Genomic DNA, 19,794 nt, shown 5'->3' on the forward strand with positions numbered 1-19,794 from the left:
CATCATCCCATTGATCAACTTAGAAATCAAATACGATACCAAAAACCCAAATCCATTTAAAGTCATACTTTGAAAAAACATCCGCGCTCACCTTCTCGAATTTTCGCACAATCGTATCTCTCCTCGCATCTGATCTCATCGATATCCGACAAGCAAACGATCTCGCACCGAGTACCAGCCCCTCCTTATATCCAGTCTGCGGGTCAACATCTACATCAACAGGCAAACCAGTCTTCTCATCTATATCAGGCCCGAAATCAAAGGCCCATATGAGCTTCACAATCGCCAGGAACATATTGCGCTCTGCAAGGTGCATTCCGGGACAAATCCGACGTCCTGATCCATAACCGTAATGATCGCGATGAAGACCCCAGACGTTAATTATGACCGTTGAGCCCTTGGGGATAAAGTAGCCATCGACCCAATCATCTAATAAACCGGACAAAAATCAGTCTTGGCCTGCGGCTTTCAATGTATATACTAGCTACTAGTATCTTTGCAACTGTCACATAAATTTGAAGAGAACTTGAATTTGGCACATACCTTCCGTAGCAGCATGTGGAAAAGCAAGCGGAACAACCGGCCTCCAACGCATAGCCTCTTTAATCGTCATCGCCACATACGGCAGACGCACATAATCCTCCCAAACCGGCGTCCGAGCCGATCCTCACCAACAACACCATCAACCTCCATCTGCGCTTTACGAAGAATAACCGGCAATTTACTCATAGCGTGAATAAATGACTGAATAGCCGTCGCGGTAGTATCGGAAGCGCCCTCATTCAAAACTCCGCAGAAAAAATAAATCTGATGACCCGTCAGACCGAGTTTCTCATTCTGGTCCAGTACCGAGTCCATCACGGTGTTGCGGGGATATTTGGGGTTTTCACGGCGCGTTCGGACTTCGTTTAGTAGGCTGCTGTATAAGGAGTTCATGTTTGATCCGAGTCTTTTTGCAGTCTTTTTCCAGTTTTTGTATAGGCGGTGCGGTAGTCAGTGGAAGATAGGAAATATGTTGACGGGTGGTGTGGCGCCGGGTTCCATTACTTGGACCCAGTCGTCCTAGACTCCCAGTCAATGTGAGAATGGATTATGTTTTGATTACTTTACTTGACAACGAATTTGAACTTACCATAATGTGATACAAACGAGTCATATTCGGCGTATCCAAAGTGGGCGTCCGCATGCCGAAAACTGAAATGGCATTTAATTTAACAAACCAAGTTCAAGTCAAGGGACAGTCGATTTTAGACTTACTTATGCTCATAGCAACACTATTACTAAATTTCTTCGGATGAAGCATATGTTGATCCGGCCGCTGACAGAGATCATAGAGCATCTGTACAGCTTCGGCATTCTGTACCGGAACATAATTCTTCTCCACGACAGCTTCCATGAAATTCTGGTGAACGAGTTTGCGGAAAACGCGCCATAACGGCCCATATTGCATTACGAGCATGTGTTCGCCCTGAGTTATTAGGTTATCGGATACATAAGATGAAGGGCGTTGACTGTATCTTGAACTTCTTTTGTCGATGAGTTCGCGGACGAGTTGACGGTCTGTGAGGACGATTGAGGTCCCGGAGCCTATTTTTATGGAGTATATCCCTCCGTATCGCTGGGCCCATTCTGTGAGTCTGAGAATATTATTAGATAAATATAAACGGCAGACATAAAAGGGTCCTTGTGTTAGAGGAAGAAAGACTATCCTACTTGAGAAAGATTCCGGTCGTGGGAAGCTGATGTAGGTTTCCTAAGATGGGGATGGTTGGAGGACCTAAGGCAATGTCATGATTAGTTGATTCGAATAAATAACAAGGTTACTCTCTAGAATCGAGACTAACCAGGTGGCAGATTCTTGCTCGTCGCCCTGAGGCAAGGCAGGCATAAACCAAACCACAAAGTCCAAAAGCGAAGACGAAGACAATTATCATCACGTCGAACAACGAAATATTTTTAGAAAATTTAGAATACTACGAGACTTCCCCAATCGTACAAGTCGGCAGAGATATGCCAAATATACACGACAGCTGCAGTCAAACTAAATCATGTTTCCCCAATGCCCCATTAGTGTCAGGTATATTAAAGCGATTCGCCTCCATTGCACGAAGCAACGTAGCTGCATTTCGCTGCAGAATTTCCCGTCCGATGCCTATCCTCACGAAGCCAAAAGATGCATGGTATTTATGGAAACTCGGTCTCTGATTAGCCCATGAAGTGGGGTATTGTGTCCGAATATGCAGTTTGCTGTCATATGTAACATTTGATGAGGGGCTTCTATTTCCAGTTTGATGGGCTGGATCAGCGAGCAGTACGAGTGACCACGTCCTGATAACGGTCGCTCTGGAATAGAATAGAGCGACGGGGCGGGTCGTCCTGTACCTCCGGATTATATTGAAGAAATATCACATCTTGTTCTATAGGTGGAAATGCTTTAGGAAGAGGGACGCCAATCCTGTTGTCACCCGTCCTCTACCTGAGGGGCAGGATGGAAAATCATGTCTAGAATTTCTCGGCTCAAAGATTGAACTTGATCTAGAATAGAAACTTGTGACTTTCACTGAAGGGCAGTGCCCAGGCGGACGCTTCTCGCAAGGTGTGTGAAAAGGGGTGGATAGTCTATTGTGGAACAGGTACGGGTACCCGGGCGACGGCGCAATCAAGTCAGGTCTTATATCACTTATATCACGAGCCCAGCAGAATAAAAGCTGCTAGTTCCCGAGTTCATGGCAAGAAATCTGCCACTATTGATCTGGACGGGCATACTTGTCTTACCTTTTTTTGTTGGCTTTGAAGGGGCTGGGGCTGCAAGGGCTGCAAGGGCAGCTGGAATGTGTCTCAGTGTGAACAAACCTTGGAAGGTTTGGGTGATTTTGGAGCGACCGGCAAATTTCGAAAGAGGTTGTTTTTATTGGAAGCGGTCGTTTAGATATTTGAGCTCTCTGATCTTTTCTTTAGTGAGGCAGATCGGATGGTGGGTGCTTGGTGCTCAGGTGTGGGTATTGGGATATTGAGGGGGCGGCGAGGCGCTATCTAGGGATGGTTCAAGTTTTCTCCGGTGCTCTATTTCAAGGTTATTACAAAATACCTAGTAGTGATTGATCATAGTCAAGTAGGTAGGATTCATAGAAAGCTGAAATTTATATGTGAATTTAGTTAATTTCGGATTTAAGATAGAACTGGCCCCTTGAAAGTATTCCAAGGTTGAGTTGTGCTTTGCCCGTAAATACCAAGGTTGACTGCCAGTGCCGATGTATATATTGTTCCAGGTGGACGATGGTACTGCTCTCGTTATATAATCGGTCGACGTTCGGATTCTCACTATATTCACAACTTGGAACTTGAACTTGAGTGCGATCAACGCAACGACTGACCACTGAGGTAATTACGTGCCAATCCACCTGGTAGCAGTCTTTGTTAAGAACCCAAAGAATACTAGTATTGAATACACAATCTGAATTTATATCATTAAAAGCCTAAGACAATAAGGCATGTATCCTGTGCAATCATCTCAGCCACACCTATAGATGGCCGGCTGCCAAAAACCAATCGACTTCGTCTGATCCAATTCCGACGAAATGTTAATCATGCATAGGTACAGGAAAGAAGAAATTTGACATCTTCACTATGGAAATCATTTTGTGCCAGCCCTCGACTCAGTAAATGACACCAGGCCATAGTAAGACTCAGTCAAAGGCCAAAGACACCGTGCAAAAGAAACCGCCCCAAGAACAAGAAGCAGATAGTACGCAATCGTCCAACCAATACCTAGCTGGCCATCATCGTCTTCGGCCACGTAATTCCCATCCGAGTCCTCCTTGCCACGGGTATTGATGGGTACCCCAAATGATTCTCCAGCTTCAACGCGGCCCCAGAGCCGAGGCAATCCGCACCAGTTGCAGAAACTGTGGACCAGAATGACCGCAATCAAGGATCCAGTGCGGAGGTAGATGAATGTCGCATACCAGCCGAAGATGGTGGTATAGCCGAACTGGAAGAGCGAGCGTAGCAGAGAAGCCAAAACCGACGTATCGGGATGAGTAAGTCTAAACTCGTAAAAATGGTGGACATGCGCAATGCCAAAGTACAAAGGCGCAATAAACACCACTCTTCCAGGTGATATATGCGCTAGAAGATGCAGTGGGATAATGGCCGACCGAAACATGACCTCCTCAGTGACGGGGCCCTGTACATAGAGCGGTTAGTTATCATATCGAAATATGAAGCGTATATCGCGGGCCCGGGAACCATGGTAGAGAACCAAGGGCACTCAAACTTACGGCGACATAATTTCTCCAGCCGATCCAGCCGCTCAGGCTCTCGGATATTTTACTGCGACGGAACCAAGACCGCCATTCGCCTTCGGCAATACCCCTTTCAAAGAGAGGGCCCAAGAATAGAATAGCTGTTAGAGATAGGCTTCGGAGGATATCCGCCAGGTCGATGGGCCACCAGCCGAGCATGCTCAACGCAGCGCCGAGCGAGGAATTACCCTCCTCGACAATAAGCCATAGTACAATGAGAGAACTGGCGACGCAGGAGCCTGTCACCGCGCGGATGCGAGCGCGAATCACAGAGGGCGCATCTCGACTCAGAGTTGGCGATGGCCGCGTGGCGTGCGACAGATAGAAAGGCAAGACATAGAGCAATGTAAGGGCGACCTGGAGTTTGATGAGTTAGGAAAGGAAGGCGAATGATCAAAAAAGTATTCTTTTTTGAGTTCGATTCTAATTAAACACCCGAAGAAGGGGGGGATGGGGGCAAATCTTACTGAGAAGACGACGACGGTGTGTACAGACAGTGAAGGCTCATCTAACGGGCGGGTTAGCTGATGTGTCCGAAGTTTGTCCCTGGGGGGGAGCGATCTCGGGAGTTCAGGATATTTTTCACTCACCCTGACCTTTAGAATACAGGCTCTTCAGACGTGCGAGTATCCCAACGGGGGCCATAGTGGGATGGAATCACGACGAAGGAGTGCGGCGTCAAGAAAGAGTGATATCGGCCTGGACTTCGAAGTTCAAAGGCAGCAACTCTCTCAACTTGGCCACGGCCCGTCTTTTTGCTTTGTTGGGGTTGTGAAAGAGTGTGACCATACACAGGTACCAATACACAGATATACGCGGGAGAAGTGTGGCAGTGTTTGGTAATACACAAACCCAGTCTGGAACCACGGTTTGGCCCACTACGGGAAGTGTACCGTACAGTATGTAGGACAAAGAATATCAACAACATCAACATCAACATCAACAATCACCAGTTTGATATCACCAGCAATGACAGACATCTGTATTCTCCATATTCAATCTTTGACCACTGGCTATAATTATCCTTCGAACCAGACCAACCTTCCATCCCGAACTGGTGGACCGAGCGTCCTTTCCAACTCGTGGCCCGCAAGTGAGGCATCATATGCACCTCCCCCTGCTGTCCCTGTCAATCTTCATTTTAATATGAGTCAATGCGAGGGGAGTGAATCGTGGACAAGAAATTCTCCGACCTCACGAGCAACCGTCCCAGGTGGGCTGCCAGGGGATCTCAATATTGTTCAAGAGTCAGCGAGGGCGAGAGAGAGAGAATGAGAGATTCGCCCAGAAATTGCGCTAGAATCCTTGACAACGCATTGACTCCACCCGGGGCTGGGGCTGGGCTGAGAGTGAAGGTTCCTGTCAGGATTTGGTTCGCCATTGCTGTGATCGTCAGCAGAGAGCGTACACCATATATGTACAGTAGTGCATGATGTGAAGGCTCACGCTCGCTGGACGAATACTTCCCCCCCCTCTGGCCCCTCCCAGCCAGGTCTACGGAGTACGGAACACATAAACGAGAGGAGACAGAAATGACCACTGCAGCGTGTGCATCAGCGTAACTCTGTCAGGCAACGCACCCGAAAATCCGTTCTCACGGGCGCGTCTCCACCAATCGTCACTGGGCCCCGCGAGGTCAACGGCGCTCTAGGGCCGTGCATGGCTGCATACCCCTGGGGGGTCTGGATCTTCTGTGATAGGCGCTGGACTCTGCTGGGCCCTGCCTTGCTCGTCGGCGCTTCACCGCCGCTGGGCAACAAAATTCCTGGCCCCCCCTTGGTTCGTTTTGTGTCTCATGTTTTTGTGTGCGGTGTTGTTTTCCAGTCGTTCTGTTCCCCGTCCTTCTTTTTTGAAACTAATGACCCTTTTCGTTCCTTGTCGCTCTTTTTTAATGGCCTGCAACGTCTGAAACGACCTTCTGATTGCCCTCTGACGACCTTTTTGACGTCTTTACGCTCTTTTTTACACCAAGAATTCGGCCATATAGAACCATTCACTTATCGATATCGATCAACGACCCCCAGGGCGAGGCATTCCTTACATCAATCCAATATAGGAAAACAACAACAGTTCCCTTTTCGGTTAACGTCATTCTTTGTTTATACTCCACGTTGGAGATATTCTTCTGGTTATTAGTCTTTTCACGCCCCGTTGGTCCCTCGGACCATGCTCTAATCCTGGTTCGACAACTATGCCTTCACACACCCAGTCGCGCTCGCCTCCGCCTCGGCGGCGGCGGGCATTGGAAGAGCGAAGCTCTGCCCACAACAATGAGAGATCCCCCACACGGTCCCTGCGCCTGGTTCAAGATCAGGATCAAGAGGATGTCGACATGTATACCGCCACTCCATTTCCAACAAAGCCAGAGCAGATCCTGTTGCCCATTCCCGGTAAAGGGCAGCAGAAGTATATTGCAGACATCGGATTCAATTATACAGATGCTGCCACTGCCGGACCATCCGCCGCAGCCTGGCCCTCGCCAGCGATTAGCCATGGAGCTGCGAGCAGCGTTCGAGAACAGTCGGTCGGTGAGATCTGGGATGTGTCTTCTACAGCAGACACAGGCATGTCGCCGCCGCAGATGTGGGATGAAGATCCCCTTTCCAGCAAATCATCTCTCCCGGAAATTCAGTCGCCAAAGACTTTGCATCACGGCTCTGATGGTTCTGAGGCGGAGTTCTCCGATGACGACCTGATCGTGTTGCCAACAGCTACCCCGACAATCAAAGCGGTGGTATCTGAGCCGCCTACTTCACCCAAGTCTACGAGAGATGATGATGACGATTCAACCCAGATTGGCTATTCGAGTCCAAACGTTGAGCCCATTGGTGCTCCCTCGAGTCCCAATTTCGTGACACTGGACAACTCAAGCATGAATTTCTTGCCTCCGAATATCCCTTTCAATGACTCAGACCCTCGCTCAAATTCCTTGTCCTCCTGGAATTCCCGGGGAACTGCTGTGCGTCATGCCGGTGTCGCCGCGCCGTGGACCTACGCGGCGGGCTCCTCAGAGCAATTGAGTTCTCGTGGTTCGCCATCTTTCCATTCCAGCCCGCCTCTTCGACCTGTTCGTTCATTCCGCTCCGTCTCAAGGCACAATTCCAGCAGCCGATCACGATCTACAACTTCAACTTCATCACGTAGCCAGCGCTCAGTGTCTGACATTGCAGCTGCCATTGAAAGTGGCATCCCTGTTCAATTCCCGCGGATCCGTGCTCCGTCCTCGAGTTCGCGGGCTGATACATCGACTTCTTCCGAACGCGACTTTACACCTGGCCCAGCATCAGGTCGCTGGAACCCACACTTGTCGAGAGTATCTTCTGTATGGTCCGATGAAGAAGTCGCCAACGCAATTCCCGCGGACGAGGAGGTCGAAGAAGAAGTTGTGAGCGATGATTCAGAGCCAGCTCTTCCCCCAATTGCTGCTCTCAAAACCAAATCATCACAATCAACTGTCTGGCTTGTCAAAAACTCACACGAGGAAGAGCGCTTGGACAGCTTGTCAAATCTCCCAACTCGCAATGGTTTCCCGCAGAGTCTCTCGTCCGGATCCAAGCGCAGCAACAGCATGCGAAGCGCCATTCGTCCAGGCACAAGCTCAAGCACTGTTTTTCACATCCTTCCGACCTGGGCTAAGATTTACTACCGCGCGGATCCAATGGGCCTTCACCCGTCCTTGTCAATCAAGCACGCCAGCCGACCATCCTCTGCACGCCCTGGAACCAGCAACTCTAGCGTTTTCAACTTGATGCCCACGCCGCTCAATATCCCACGACCGCGTTCCCCTGAACGGCCTCGCTCGCCTGAGCGTGTTCGCTTCGCTCAGCGACGTATTGAAAGTGACCCCCGCGACCCACGTGCTCACTGGGTCGCGGACCCCGAAGGTGAAGGAAGTGAACTTCACGGACCACCCCGCCGACTACGACACAGCTGGTCTCCGCACCTATTCACCGACCGACGAACGATTCAGCACTCGGCTAGTGCATGGACTGCACCGTCAATGGATTCAACGACCGAGCCCGTGTTTGGGCGAAGGAACATCCAGGTCTACTCTTTCTGCTTGGGTTTCATATTCCCTCTCGCTTGGATTATCGCTTCCTTCCTGCCTCTGCCAGCTATGCCTAAGCTGGGTGCTGAAATGACAGAGTCCGATGACGATGTCGAAATGGCATTGGAATCGCAGCTGTGGAATCTCCAAAGACGGCGGTACAACAATGCTCGGTGGTGGCGCAATCTCAATCGCTGGATGATCTCGCTCGGTGTCGTTATCATCGTCATAATTGTAAGTTCGACTGAGTGCGTGCATGGTTTTGAATGCAAACAATTCTAACATAATTTTAGATCACACTGGCTGTCATTGGCACCACGACTGGATTCTAATACGTTCAATCTCACTGGAGTATTGCTGCTGCTGCTTTTTTCTCCTCACCATCTCTCACGACTTTCTCTTCCATCATACCCCTCCTGCGACTCGGGCAAAATTTCTTACCACTCCACGCCTTCATTGACTTCGACAGTTTTCCCTTTTTTCCCTTTTTCATTGGATGAACCCACTCTCGGAATTGTTTACCCCAAACCACCTATACGGCTTTGATCTCATTTTTCGCTTCGTGATTCAGTCACATGATTCAGTCATTCGGCTGATGCCTCACTCTTGTTACCTTTCTCACTTTGCTCGAGGAATCTTTCCCTCGATGCATGACTTATTTATTCCCCCTTCTCTTCGCTGAACATTTTGAAACGACTCACATGAAACGACTATACGCACCATACATAATATTCCCCCCATTTCTTTTCTTTCATGCTCGAATGCTTGCTTTGGTGACACCCTAAGTAATTCCCTCCCTTCCCAAGGGCTTTTCTTTCTCTTCTCGATGGCATCGCCCATCTGTATTCGGATATACGATATACTCTTTGCACTTTATCTGGATTTTTTCATGTTCGATATACCTGCCCTTTCGTCATGTACCTTTCTCTTCAACCAACTGTACCAGATATTCAATCTATACATTTTTGCTTAGAATTGCCGCGTCCCTGGAATCTATATGTAGCAGGAATATTTTAAGCATCAACTTAGTTGATTGACTACGAAGCTCCATAGCCGTAATCGATTTGATCGGTGTTTCTGCTATTCCCTAGTATCAAAAGGTTGCTCTGCCACCCCATCAGCGACACTATTCTACCTATGGAATGGCTTAATCCTAATAATCTGTGTCCAAATTTGTATTGGAAACACTCGGGATTTTGTGAAGCTGCCACCATGGCAGAAACCTGATATCCCATGGATCAAAGTCATCACAACACAACACTCTTGCCTTAGAGCATTTTCCTCCATTCCCTCTTGTTTATTCTTTCTCTATTCACCTCCTGATACTTCTCCCTTTGTAATAATATTGTTGTGGACAGAGTGGATCGTGTCGCTGGAACCGTAGAACTAGTATGGATGACGGGCCATGATGGTATAGGATGCCTGGGCTTGTACAAAGCGAGGTGTGTTCATGACTAGTATTTAATTACTGCTGTTTACATACTAATAAGGTTTATGGACTTTGTGCAGACGATATCCCTGCCCAGATCCACCGGACAATCCACGAATTCCTATTCGCTTTCGAAATCCCTTCGGGAGAGCCTTAGCAGCGGAGCGGGATTGGAATGATGTACTCTACCTGGAGATCGAGAGACTCAGACGGCATACTACTCAAGCGCTCCGGCTCGGAAAACTTGCTCCCGCGTAGTCTAGTTACCTTCAAGTTGAATGTTTGCTAGATACCAATGATCTCTAACATCACAACTCCCTCAAAGTCACGCTCAGGATTATTGGGCACGCCTACCATGGAGGGGACGGAATATTTCCTGCCTAATAGAGCGAGTCACATAAAGTCAATTATGGCCATGGAGTGCCATAGACTAATAAAATGATATCTATGTTCTAACCGAATACATACAAACTTAGATTAAAAAGAGCTCAGCCCCCGAATAGATAGAGATAGAAGTGGGCTTAGGGCCAAAACACTTGAAAAGCCAGATCCTCCCACAATGCATAATTTCTCACAAACCACACCAGAATTTTAAGTCAGACCAGCTGGTCTGGCTACTCACAGCTTACGCCCGATCTTCTGCTCGACAGCAATTTTCAGCTCTTCGCCAGAAGGCATGGTAACGACACTTCCACGGCGGCGACGAGACTCAATTTCGCCAATGATCTCCTGTACGGCTTCGTCGAAGTCACGCTCAGGATCATTGGGTAGGCCCAGCGTTGGGGGACGGACTGTTTCCTGGCTAAAGTTGCGAGTCATATGAGGGCGATTGCGACGCTTGAGTCGACCGAGGAGGTAAGCCTTGGCTGGAGAAGCGAAGAGGGCCATTGAAACGATGATGTTTACGATGCCGTAGTAATAGACGCGCGACCAGACAGCCATTGAGCCGTCGAAGCTGAGGACGATGAAGGGTATCACCGCGAAACCGAGGGTGAGTTGAGTTACGAGCCAGCTGAGTAAGTCGTAGTACCGCTTGTATGGCATGGGCTTGGCTCCATCGGGTGTGAGGAAGAAGGGGCGGACGTAGCGACGGAAGTCTAGCAAAACATGTTAGTGAAGCAAAATCTAAGATGTAGGTGAGATAGAGATTAAAGCTTACTCTTTGCAACGGTTTGGATGAATGATCCGAGAACGAAGGTCATGTAATATCCCGGATAGAAACCATGCCACAGCGCACTGGTGGCAAATGTAGCCATGCTAGCACGGAAACCAGGTTTCTTGCCCTTGGGAGTGACACGCAGGTAAACGTAGTTGCGGAGCCAGTGGTTGGTGTTTTTGTTCCAGCTGCCGAGGTAAGCGTGTGAGTTCTGGGCGGTTTCCAGACTCCAAGGATCGACGTTCTCGAGGCGATTCCAGAAGACTTTGCCGGACTTGTTGTCGAATCCATTGTATCCCATACCGGAAAGGATACAGGCGCCCTCAGTGAGAGACCAGACACCATAATACTTGAAGCGGGTGGCGAAGCCGAGCATGTAGACAGTAAACACGCGGCGCAGGAAGCCGAATTCGAGAAAAGCATCGGACAGCACGAATTCCGTGGTGAAAGATCCGCTCAGTTGCAGGAATACGAAGATCCAGACCAGACCAACAACAAGTTTCTTTGCGGCGGGTGTTCCACTGCGGGGAATTTTGCGCTTCTTTCTTGTAGGAGGCGCCTTGGACGGATCGGTGTCAGGGGGGATGTCGAAGAGAGTGGTGTCGAGCCAGCGACGATAGTCAACATACTCAAACGAAGGGCCGGCAAAAAGAGAGGGGAAGAAGAAGACATAGCTCAGGTAGTTGACGATACTGGGGAATTCTGTAATCGCCGAGTACTTCTGCGCATCAGACAGTCCATCTTGAGATTTACGGCCGTCATGAATATTCCAGCAGAAAGAGGAGAGTTTCATGACCATGACCATTTGGGCTCCCGTGATGTCAACCACCTGATTATCATCGGCAATTTGGCGGTAGATGTGATTGATCGACATGTGACCCATGAGGAAGAGGAAGCCAATCCAGGGCATCAAGGACCCGTCCACATAGTATGCGATGGCATAAGTGCCTGCAGCACTGTAGAGAAGAGTGCGAAGTCCATCCCAAAGGTCGAATAGGCCGACAATGTAGAAGAGCGAGACGCCGATAATAAACGCGCTCTTTTTTCCGGGTTGAGCGTCGGGGATGCGCTTCAGGATCGCGGCGAGTGGGTAAGAAATTAGGAACGAGCCGATCAGTTTGACTAGAAGAGTTAGAAACATTTTAACTTGAGTTGTCAAGTAAAGATATTGAGGTTTCACATACGCTCATCGACGGATGCGCCTGTGAGGCGAGCAGGATATCCAAACACTGCGGGGAGCATCAGTTAGCTTGAAGCTCTGGGGAAAGCTCCACGAGGGACGAGGGGGCCAAAAAGAAGCAGGGAAATACTCACAGGCATCTACGTAGGGCAACATGGTGTCGACCCAGCTTGAAGACTACTAGAGAAGATAGACCGCATGCGAAACGGAGGGAAAGCTGGAGACGAGGAAGGAAAGAAGACGTGGAGGACGGTGACGAGTGAAAGTGAGTGGTGTCATGCGGAAAGCGGACGCGACTCAACATTCAACCAACTTCACCTTCTCCACCTTCCCCCACGCCCTGACGACACCACCTTCTGATCTTCTCCAGCTCTTCATATCTTTTCATTGTTTGCGCCTACTGCGCTCTCCCTCACCATGGATGTCGTCGCGGCCGTCTCGGGCTACATCTCCAAGATGGTGACGGCCGGCGAGTCGGCCACGGGGTCTTCATCTTCCAAGATGAAGATCCTGTTACTCGATAGTGAGACAGTGCGATATGCGCTCGACCAATTTCATCCTAAGGACCGACAGCTGACTCCTTTTGAATACAGGTTCCGATCGTCTCGACCGCCATCACCCAATCCGCTCTCCTTAATCATGAAGTCTACCTCATCGACCGCCTCGATAATGCCGCGCGAGAGAAGATGCGACATCTGCGCTGCTTATGTTTCGTGCGCCCATCTCCCGGATCGATTCAGCTGCTTATCGACGAGCTCCGCGAACCCAAATATGGCGAATATTACATCTATATGAGTAACATCATCCGCAAGTCATCCCTCGAGCGGCTTGCCGAGGCAGATAGCCACGAGGTCGTCCAATGTGTACAAGAACAGTTTGCCGACTTCCTGGTCATCAACCCGGACTTGTGTTCTTTGAACCTGAGCTCCCCACTCTCACACCTATGGAGCCAATCGCCTGACCTGTGGAATCCCGATTCCCTGCAGAGGACCACTGAGGGAGTCCTGGCCTTGCTTCTGTCGCTGAAGAAGAACCCATTGATTCGATACGAGAAGAACAGTCTTCTGGCTCGAAAACTGGCCACCGAGGTTCGATATCATATTACGCAGGAAGAGCAGCTTTTTAATTTCCGCCGGACGGATACCCCACCTATCCTGCTTATCCTGGATCGCCGCGATGACCCCATTACGCCGCTGCTCACCCAATGGACATACCAGGCGATGGTACATGAATTGCTCGGAATCAACAATGGTCGTGTCGATCTTGGAAATGTACCTGAGATTCGACCGGAGCTTAAGGAGATTGTCCTTGCCCAAGACCAAGACCCCTTCTTCAAGAAGAATATGTACCAGAACTTCGGAGACCTCGGCCAGAACATTAAAGAATACGTGGAGCAGTACCAGGTAAAGACGCAGACGAACATGAATATTGAATCAATCGCCGATATGAAGCGATTCGTGGAAGACTATCCTGAATTCCGCAAACTCTCTGGCAACGTCAGCAAGCACGTCACATTGGTTGGTGAATTGAGTAGACGTGTCGGAGAACAAACCCTGCTCGATGTAAGTGAGTTGGAGCAGAGCCTGGCCTGCAATGAAAACCACTCCAATGACCTCAGGGTAAGTCAATAGATCTTGCATCCTTTTTTTTTTGGCCGCCACCTCTAACGATCTATAGTCGCTGCAACGAATTATCGCATTGCCAAACGTCCCCGCCGAGAATAAACTGCGACTAGTAGCTCTTTACGCACTCCGCTACGAGAAACAGCCAAACAACTCTCTACCAGTCTTGCTCGACTTGCTGGTAACTGCCGGCAATGTTCCCGCCAACCGAGTTAACACCATTCCTAATCTTCTCGCCTATCATCATTCCCTTCAAGCTCCGCCAGTTGCTGGTGGATTCACTGATCTCTTCGAGTCAACCTCATTCTTCTCCGGAGCCAGAGATCGGTTCAAAGGACTGAAGGGCGTTGAAAACGTCTACACTCAGCACTCACCGCGATTGGAAGTCACTCTTCAGAATCTCATCAAGGGACGTCTAAAGGAGCTTCAATATCCCTTCCTAGAAGGCAGCGGACACACCCGAGATAAACCGCAGGATATCATCATATTCATGGTTGGTGGTGTTACATATGAGGAGTCTAAGATGGTGGCTCAGGTGAATGCCAGCTCGCCGGGTGTACGTGTTGTGCTTGGCGGTACTAGCATCCACAACAGTACTACTTTTCTTGAAGAGGTCGAAGATGCCGTTGGCAGCTGGCCAGAGCCTGCTCCCACGACAGCTGCGGGACGGCTGCGACGGGAACTTGGACGATAAATGGCATCTTGACGCCCGTATCTATCAAAATCAAATCATGGCAAAATGCAATTGGGTAATTGTTTTTCTAATACATTGTAAAGGGGGTTGTTGAATGAGGACACATTAGAATGTAGGCTGTATTGTATGGATGGTCTTCGATATTTCTTTTCATGGCTTTGGTAGTATGTACCACGCTAATACTATGTAGAACAAAAAAAGTATACAAATGACACAGGTATATGACCTAGAGACAGACGTTGATCCAGATGCACCAGCGAGATCTTAAATCTATATCAGTACGAAGCAAAAAGGTACAAGGGGGCATGATTAGTAGGCGGTGCCATAGGAAGATGACCTCAGTCCCGGGCATGGATGATACAGGTTTCCTTCGCATGCCAGATGCGTCGTCGTCTCACGACATCCGCGCCAAACGTATCCTTGATGCTATCATCATGGGGGTCGGCATCTCCTTTAGGCTCCTCACCGAAGGGCCGTAGGAGCCGCGCCTCTTCGACGCTCGCACCGAACTCGTACTCGCCCCTGCATAACACCGTCACACCGATAGATGCTTGCGTTGATTCACCACTCTGCAGGATTGGTAGAGCCTGCTGTAGCATACCGCTCCAAGCGAGACGGCGTGTAAGATCCAACGCGACGTTATTCGGTTGGTGGCGGAGACTAGGCTGAAGACGGAGGAGCGGCTGGACAGGACGTGAGGAGCGGTTGTGCACATTGACATTCAGGGTCAAGAGGTCGTCTGTCATGACGCGGAAGCGAGAGCGACCGCTTTGGGTAATTGCGTCTGATGATTTCGCATCGGCCGATGCCGAGGCCGTTGATGGAGATGCGAGGGAAAATGTCATTTCCACGTCCTCGAGACGCATGGCTTCCACCATGCGAGCGTTCATGCGGATGTTGCGAAGGTCGATTGACCCCTTGCGGCCAGTAGCTGGCTCGCTCCAGCCACCCACAACTCGTTTGAGGAATTCCTCGCGGAACCAGAAGGATTCTCTTGAAGCTGCCTCGGCCTCGAAGGTTAATTTGTTCGCGCTGACAACGAATTGCCGACGTGTACCAGTGTTGACGACGGGAATTGTTGCATGGGGGTTGTCCAAATAGACGCGGGGTAGTACAAGGACGAATCGAGATGTCTGGCCGGGTTGGAGGTCACCATCGACTGAGTATTGGCCGATGTGGTCACCTTTTCCAGAGATGGGGTGTTCGTCAACGCGCAGCCACACTGACAAAGGACTTGGCCAAGCATTTCGCAGATCTAGCAACACAACGCAGTGATCTGGACCATAAGCTCCATTACCAAGGCGAGATAGAACCTGAGAGAAGGGGTCGTGGTCGGTCGTAGAAAGGGGCGAGTTGGGCTCTTGCTCGGACTGGATAGGAGAATTGATGTTATTCCTCCATGCAAAGTCACCGCTGAATGGCAGAACATCGCATCGGGCAACCTCAACGCTTGCATTTACCGTCACAGTCAGCGGGACAAACAGTTGTCGAGTATAGAAGACCTCAGGTAAGTCATCTTGCTTGGTTCCAAGACACGAGTAGTCGATCTGCACGGTCGTATCTTGTAAACCAGGCTTACCAAGGACATCCACTGTGAAGGTAGCTTTCTGTTTTGGTGGGATTGAGCAATCCTTCGTGTCTGAGTCTTCGCGGCGCCATCGCAAGGCTGGCTGCGTGGCTAGCTTCAGTTCCAACTCGTAGATTTCAACTGGAAGAAGGTTTTTGTTTTTAAGAGCCGATTGGAGTTGTTTGGTGGTTGAATCCTGGAACGTGAACAAGACAAAATCCACAGGGCAAGCGGAGGTATTCTGCAGGGTGATGGTGAACGATCTGATTTCCCCTTCCAGAACCATCATCGCAGATTGCGAGAGCGACATCGACTCGATGACCAAAGATGGTTGTTTGCCGATGACTTTGACTTGACATGTTTCATTTTCAGGGCCCTTCTTCGAGAGGGTCTTCCCATCCTTTGATGTTGTCGAACTCCATGATGTTGGACGTTCGTTGAGAGGTTTCTTTGCTGCCAGTCCTGTTCGCTTGAATTTGACCTCTGGGTCGGGCTTCCAGAAAGATCTGAAAATAGGGAATTTCCGCTTCCGACAATTTCGTACCTTCACAACGCAATTGGAAATGTTGAGGTCTCCATCTCCATGGGCTGTCCCCAGGACAATGACTTCCTGGAGGCAAAGGGGAGGAAGAGTGATATTTTCCGCCACAGCATCGAACGATAAGCCTTCACCTTCTAGTTCCAAATGCTCGATCTCAATTTCAAACTCATAAGGGTTCTGGAGCGTGACGCGGAATGAAGCAGGCTCATCCATCACAGCAAGCATCTCAAGAGCCTTGCTGCTTGGTTTGGCAAAAGGGTTGTATAAGAACGGGTCTTTCTTTGACTTATCGGAGCCCGTTGTCACGGCTTGTAGCTCAGTTTTAGACCTCCGAACAGGCCGCCTGGGAGCAGGCAACGCAAGCAGCTGTACATCGCGCACGAGGAAGTCATCCCAATATTCTGCAGCCATATCCGAGGCTCCCAGCCGATTAGCCGCACCGACAGTTCGCTTTATATTATTCAACAGGCGAATTTGCTCATCCTGAGGCAAGTATGGAGGTACTTTATAATTCTCCCCGAGCATTAAGTCTCCTCGAATAGTTTGCATGAGCTCGACGGTGAAGCGTAAGACACCATCAAAGTCAGGAAGTGCTTCACAGCAGTTGATGCATGCCTTTAGCACGTCAATCTTGAGGTTCAGGTCGCCGTATCGGTCCAGAACACAGTGTCTGAATGAACGCTCTGCGATTGCTGCAACCGAGTCATAGTCACCGGGGGCAGATGACTGGCTAAGACGTTTCTCCCATTCATAGAATGAAGAGGGCTGAACACCGTATGTCTCGCCTATCGTGGCTAGAAGAAGACGGACACTTGATTCCATATTACCAGGGCCCACATCAAGAGCATTGACATCAAATACAGTGTCGCTCAGAGACGCTAGTCCTGCAGCGGGGTGAATGCCCACTTCTGCAGCGCCAATCTTCCGAGCCTGTACAAGAGTAGGGATCATCACAGACAGAAGCTCGCGCATCACAAATGCTTTCTTCCGCGGTAAGTCGAGAATGTTCAAGACGGATACAACACCAACTATGATAGGAACATAATCGGTAGCTGGCAAGTCTGCACCCGGGGAAAGTGGAAGAGCACGGAAAAGAAAGTTGGCAATGTCAGTCTTTCGAAGCACAACTGTTCCCCGGGGTAGTTCCGGCTGGAGCAAAGGGACGAGAGGCTCGTTCATGACGATATGCTTTAATGCATTGTCATCGAGTGAGCCATCCCGAACGCGCGCAGACACCAGAAGCCTTGATAACCGGATCACAGTTTCCGAAAAGACCAGTTGAGGAAGAGGCTCATCGGTGATATTGGCGGCGCGGTTGTGGAGGTTCAGGATCGTATTCGAAAGATCTGGCAATAAATTGGCAAGATTTTGAAGAGATACTATCCGGTTACCAGCCGTGGGAGCATTAATGGAGTCTCTAATTGCCTTGTTCGTTTTTTCGGCAGCAGGATACAGCACATTGGGGATCTAGATGCTGGTCAGATATCCGCTTTACCGTTTCATGAGAAGGAGGGCCATAATAAATACCTGAAAATCCATACCTGCCCACCCCATCATAAGAAGACAAAGAAGAATGGATTCAAGTGCCTTGCCATGCCAGATATAATCACTTCCTGCTCGGGCATTATTCGCCGCCTCGGACAGTTCCTTGAGAGCATCAGGCCATCTTCCCGCCTGCAGGAAAAGAGTGCCAATGACGACTCCGGCACGGCCTTTGATTCTATTCTTCGTTCGATCAGTGGCACTCAATCCGCTAACAGACATTCGATCCCGACTATGCTCCTTGGGCGAACTTATCGAAGGGCTTCTACCCCCGGAATTCGTGCGTGATAGATGAATTGACCTTGTGATTTCATCGAAGGTTGTCGGAGTTTCGTGATCGCTAGGTGCGGGTGAGCTAGCATTGGAACTTAACGGTGTTTCTGGTGGTCCCCCATTGGGGGAAGGCAGCTGCGCAGGCAGGGTCATGCGGTTCATTAGTCGGTCTACTGGCCGAGGTCGTAGCTCGGGGTTGCGATGTGGTCCCCATGAGAAAGCTTTGGGGGACTCGATCGATGGGATACTTTGAATTGTCTTTGCGAACTCATCAAGCTCCCCAAGTAGTACCGATGTGATGTCACACAGAACCGTTTTCATAGTAGTTGCTTTAGAGGCCTCAGGGCGAGGAACCCAGAGCACATTGTCCGGTCCATTCGTAAGCTTTCCAAGGCCTTCATAATCAAACACCAGGAGCTGGTTCACCAATGCCCGCGGATTCCTTTCCTTCACCGCATCAAGCTCCTCCAGCAATGTGTCCAAGCCTTCGGGTGTCGGGTGTTTCTCATTTGTTCCAGTGGTCTGCGGGAGCTCCGTCCCATCAGCAATTGCAATGATAACCAATGGTTCTCGATATATTTCGAAGGGGAACAGCTCAAGGTGTGACGTGGGAGGAACTGAGAAGGATAGGTCGTAAAGAATCATGCCAGTTGGGAATGCGAGAGGAGAAAACATATCTGGAGAATTGAGCCGTCAGTATCAGTGGCCGAATAGTTGATCTATCTCAATCCCCAAGGGACCATGCCATACTTCGATTTGGTCGTGAATCGGGGCTGATATCCCCTAATCGGACCACATTCTCAGCTTGGAGTCTGGCAGCAAAGCTCAAGAATCGCGAGCGCTTGATTTTGCCAATTGGAAGTAGCAACGCCCTCAGGCGCGCCGGCGCTATTGGAGACAAGGGGTCGACCCCCATCTTGTCATTTGAGGGAGACCGGAGAAGCGGTTTGCGATATCAGGCCCGCATTCACAGCAGTATAACCGGCCTAACGTCCAAGCGTCATGCGACAGAGGAGGCGCCGCAAAATGGAAGAGTGCGCCGCACCGGATCAGTCGTAGTGACTGTACTAGTAGCGAAAGCAACAACTGACTTGAGCTTGTCAAGTAAATCCCACCTTCTCGAGGGCTCCTGAGGCCGACGGTGGAGCTGCCATAACATCATGACTAAGCTGCTGATATAAGCCGGCTTATCGATAAGCATATCTCCTCCGCCGGCGAGTCCGCATCTCCGCCAGGTCATCATTTCAACACTTCATTTCTGTCGTTTGTGTCGGAATTTCTGTTGCTGCATTCCCGGACCTGCAGTCTTTTGGTCTATGGACTTCGATTTTTATCTGGCTGCCATCTATTGTTGATTTCACGCCCCAGAATTTGCGACCTGCTTGTTTACATCCGCAAGATGCGGTAGCCGCATGACTTCTCAGATATACACTATCAA

General features: G+C 49.8%; 6 protein-coding genes across 6 annotated transcripts; 2 read left to right on the forward strand and 4 right to left on the reverse strand.

Moving 5' to 3' along the window:
- Positions 1 to 19: 19 nt before the first annotated feature.
- N7481_012805 (uncharacterized protein) lies at positions 20 to 1,450 on the reverse strand (the record flags this gene model as incomplete). The annotated part of the gene is made up of 4 exons (XM_057272024.1): positions 20 to 429; positions 624 to 960; positions 1,133 to 1,194; positions 1,258 to 1,450. 4 exons carry the CDS (start codon positions 1,448 to 1,450, stop codon positions 20 to 22), a joined length of 1,002 nt encoding a protein of 333 aa, XP_057116212.1.
- A 2,184-nt stretch (positions 1,451 to 3,634) lies between these two features.
- N7481_012806 (CAAX prenyl protease RCE1) lies at positions 3,635 to 4,949 on the reverse strand (the record flags this gene model as incomplete). Its single annotated transcript, XM_057272025.1, has 4 exons — positions 3,635 to 4,186; positions 4,281 to 4,661; positions 4,772 to 4,812; positions 4,895 to 4,949. 4 exons carry the CDS (start codon positions 4,947 to 4,949, stop codon positions 3,635 to 3,637), a joined length of 1,029 nt encoding a protein of 342 aa, XP_057116213.1.
- Positions 4,950 to 6,495: 1,546 nt separating this feature from the next.
- On the forward strand, positions 6,496 to 8,684 carry N7481_012807 (putative serine-rich protein; the record flags this gene model as incomplete). The annotated part of the gene is made up of 2 exons (XM_057272026.1): positions 6,496 to 8,586; positions 8,646 to 8,684. 2 exons carry the CDS (start codon positions 6,496 to 6,498, stop codon positions 8,682 to 8,684), a joined length of 2,130 nt encoding a protein of 709 aa, XP_057116214.1.
- Positions 8,685 to 10,399: 1,715 nt separating this feature from the next.
- N7481_012808 (lysophospholipid acyltransferase) lies at positions 10,400 to 12,273 on the reverse strand (the record flags this gene model as incomplete). The annotated part of the gene is made up of 4 exons (XM_057272027.1): positions 10,400 to 10,878; positions 10,941 to 12,059; positions 12,122 to 12,166; positions 12,252 to 12,273. 4 exons carry the CDS (start codon positions 12,271 to 12,273, stop codon positions 10,400 to 10,402), a joined length of 1,665 nt encoding a protein of 554 aa, XP_057116215.1.
- A 261-nt stretch (positions 12,274 to 12,534) lies between these two features.
- Positions 12,535 to 14,433, forward strand: N7481_012809 (Sec1 family protein; the record flags this gene model as incomplete). Its single annotated transcript, XM_057272028.1, has 3 exons — positions 12,535 to 12,648; positions 12,711 to 13,736; positions 13,795 to 14,433. 3 exons carry the CDS (start codon positions 12,535 to 12,537, stop codon positions 14,431 to 14,433), a joined length of 1,779 nt encoding a protein of 592 aa, XP_057116216.1.
- Positions 14,434 to 14,771: 338 nt separating this feature from the next.
- On the reverse strand, positions 14,772 to 19,272 carry N7481_012810 (TRAPPII-specific subunit TRS120; the record flags this gene model as incomplete). The annotated part of the gene is made up of 3 exons (XM_057272029.1): positions 14,772 to 18,008; positions 18,069 to 19,033; positions 19,107 to 19,272. 3 exons carry the CDS (start codon positions 19,270 to 19,272, stop codon positions 14,772 to 14,774), a joined length of 4,368 nt encoding a protein of 1,455 aa, XP_057116217.1.
- Positions 19,273 to 19,794: the final 522 nt, after the last annotated feature.

Source organism: Penicillium waksmanii (assembly GCF_028829765.1).
Source record: "Penicillium waksmanii strain IBT 27052 chromosome Unknown utg000010l:1.0-3698451.0:1.0-3701458.0, whole genome shotgun sequence".
NCBI classification, from domain to species: Eukaryota; Fungi; Ascomycota; class Eurotiomycetes; order Eurotiales; family Aspergillaceae; genus Penicillium; species Penicillium waksmanii.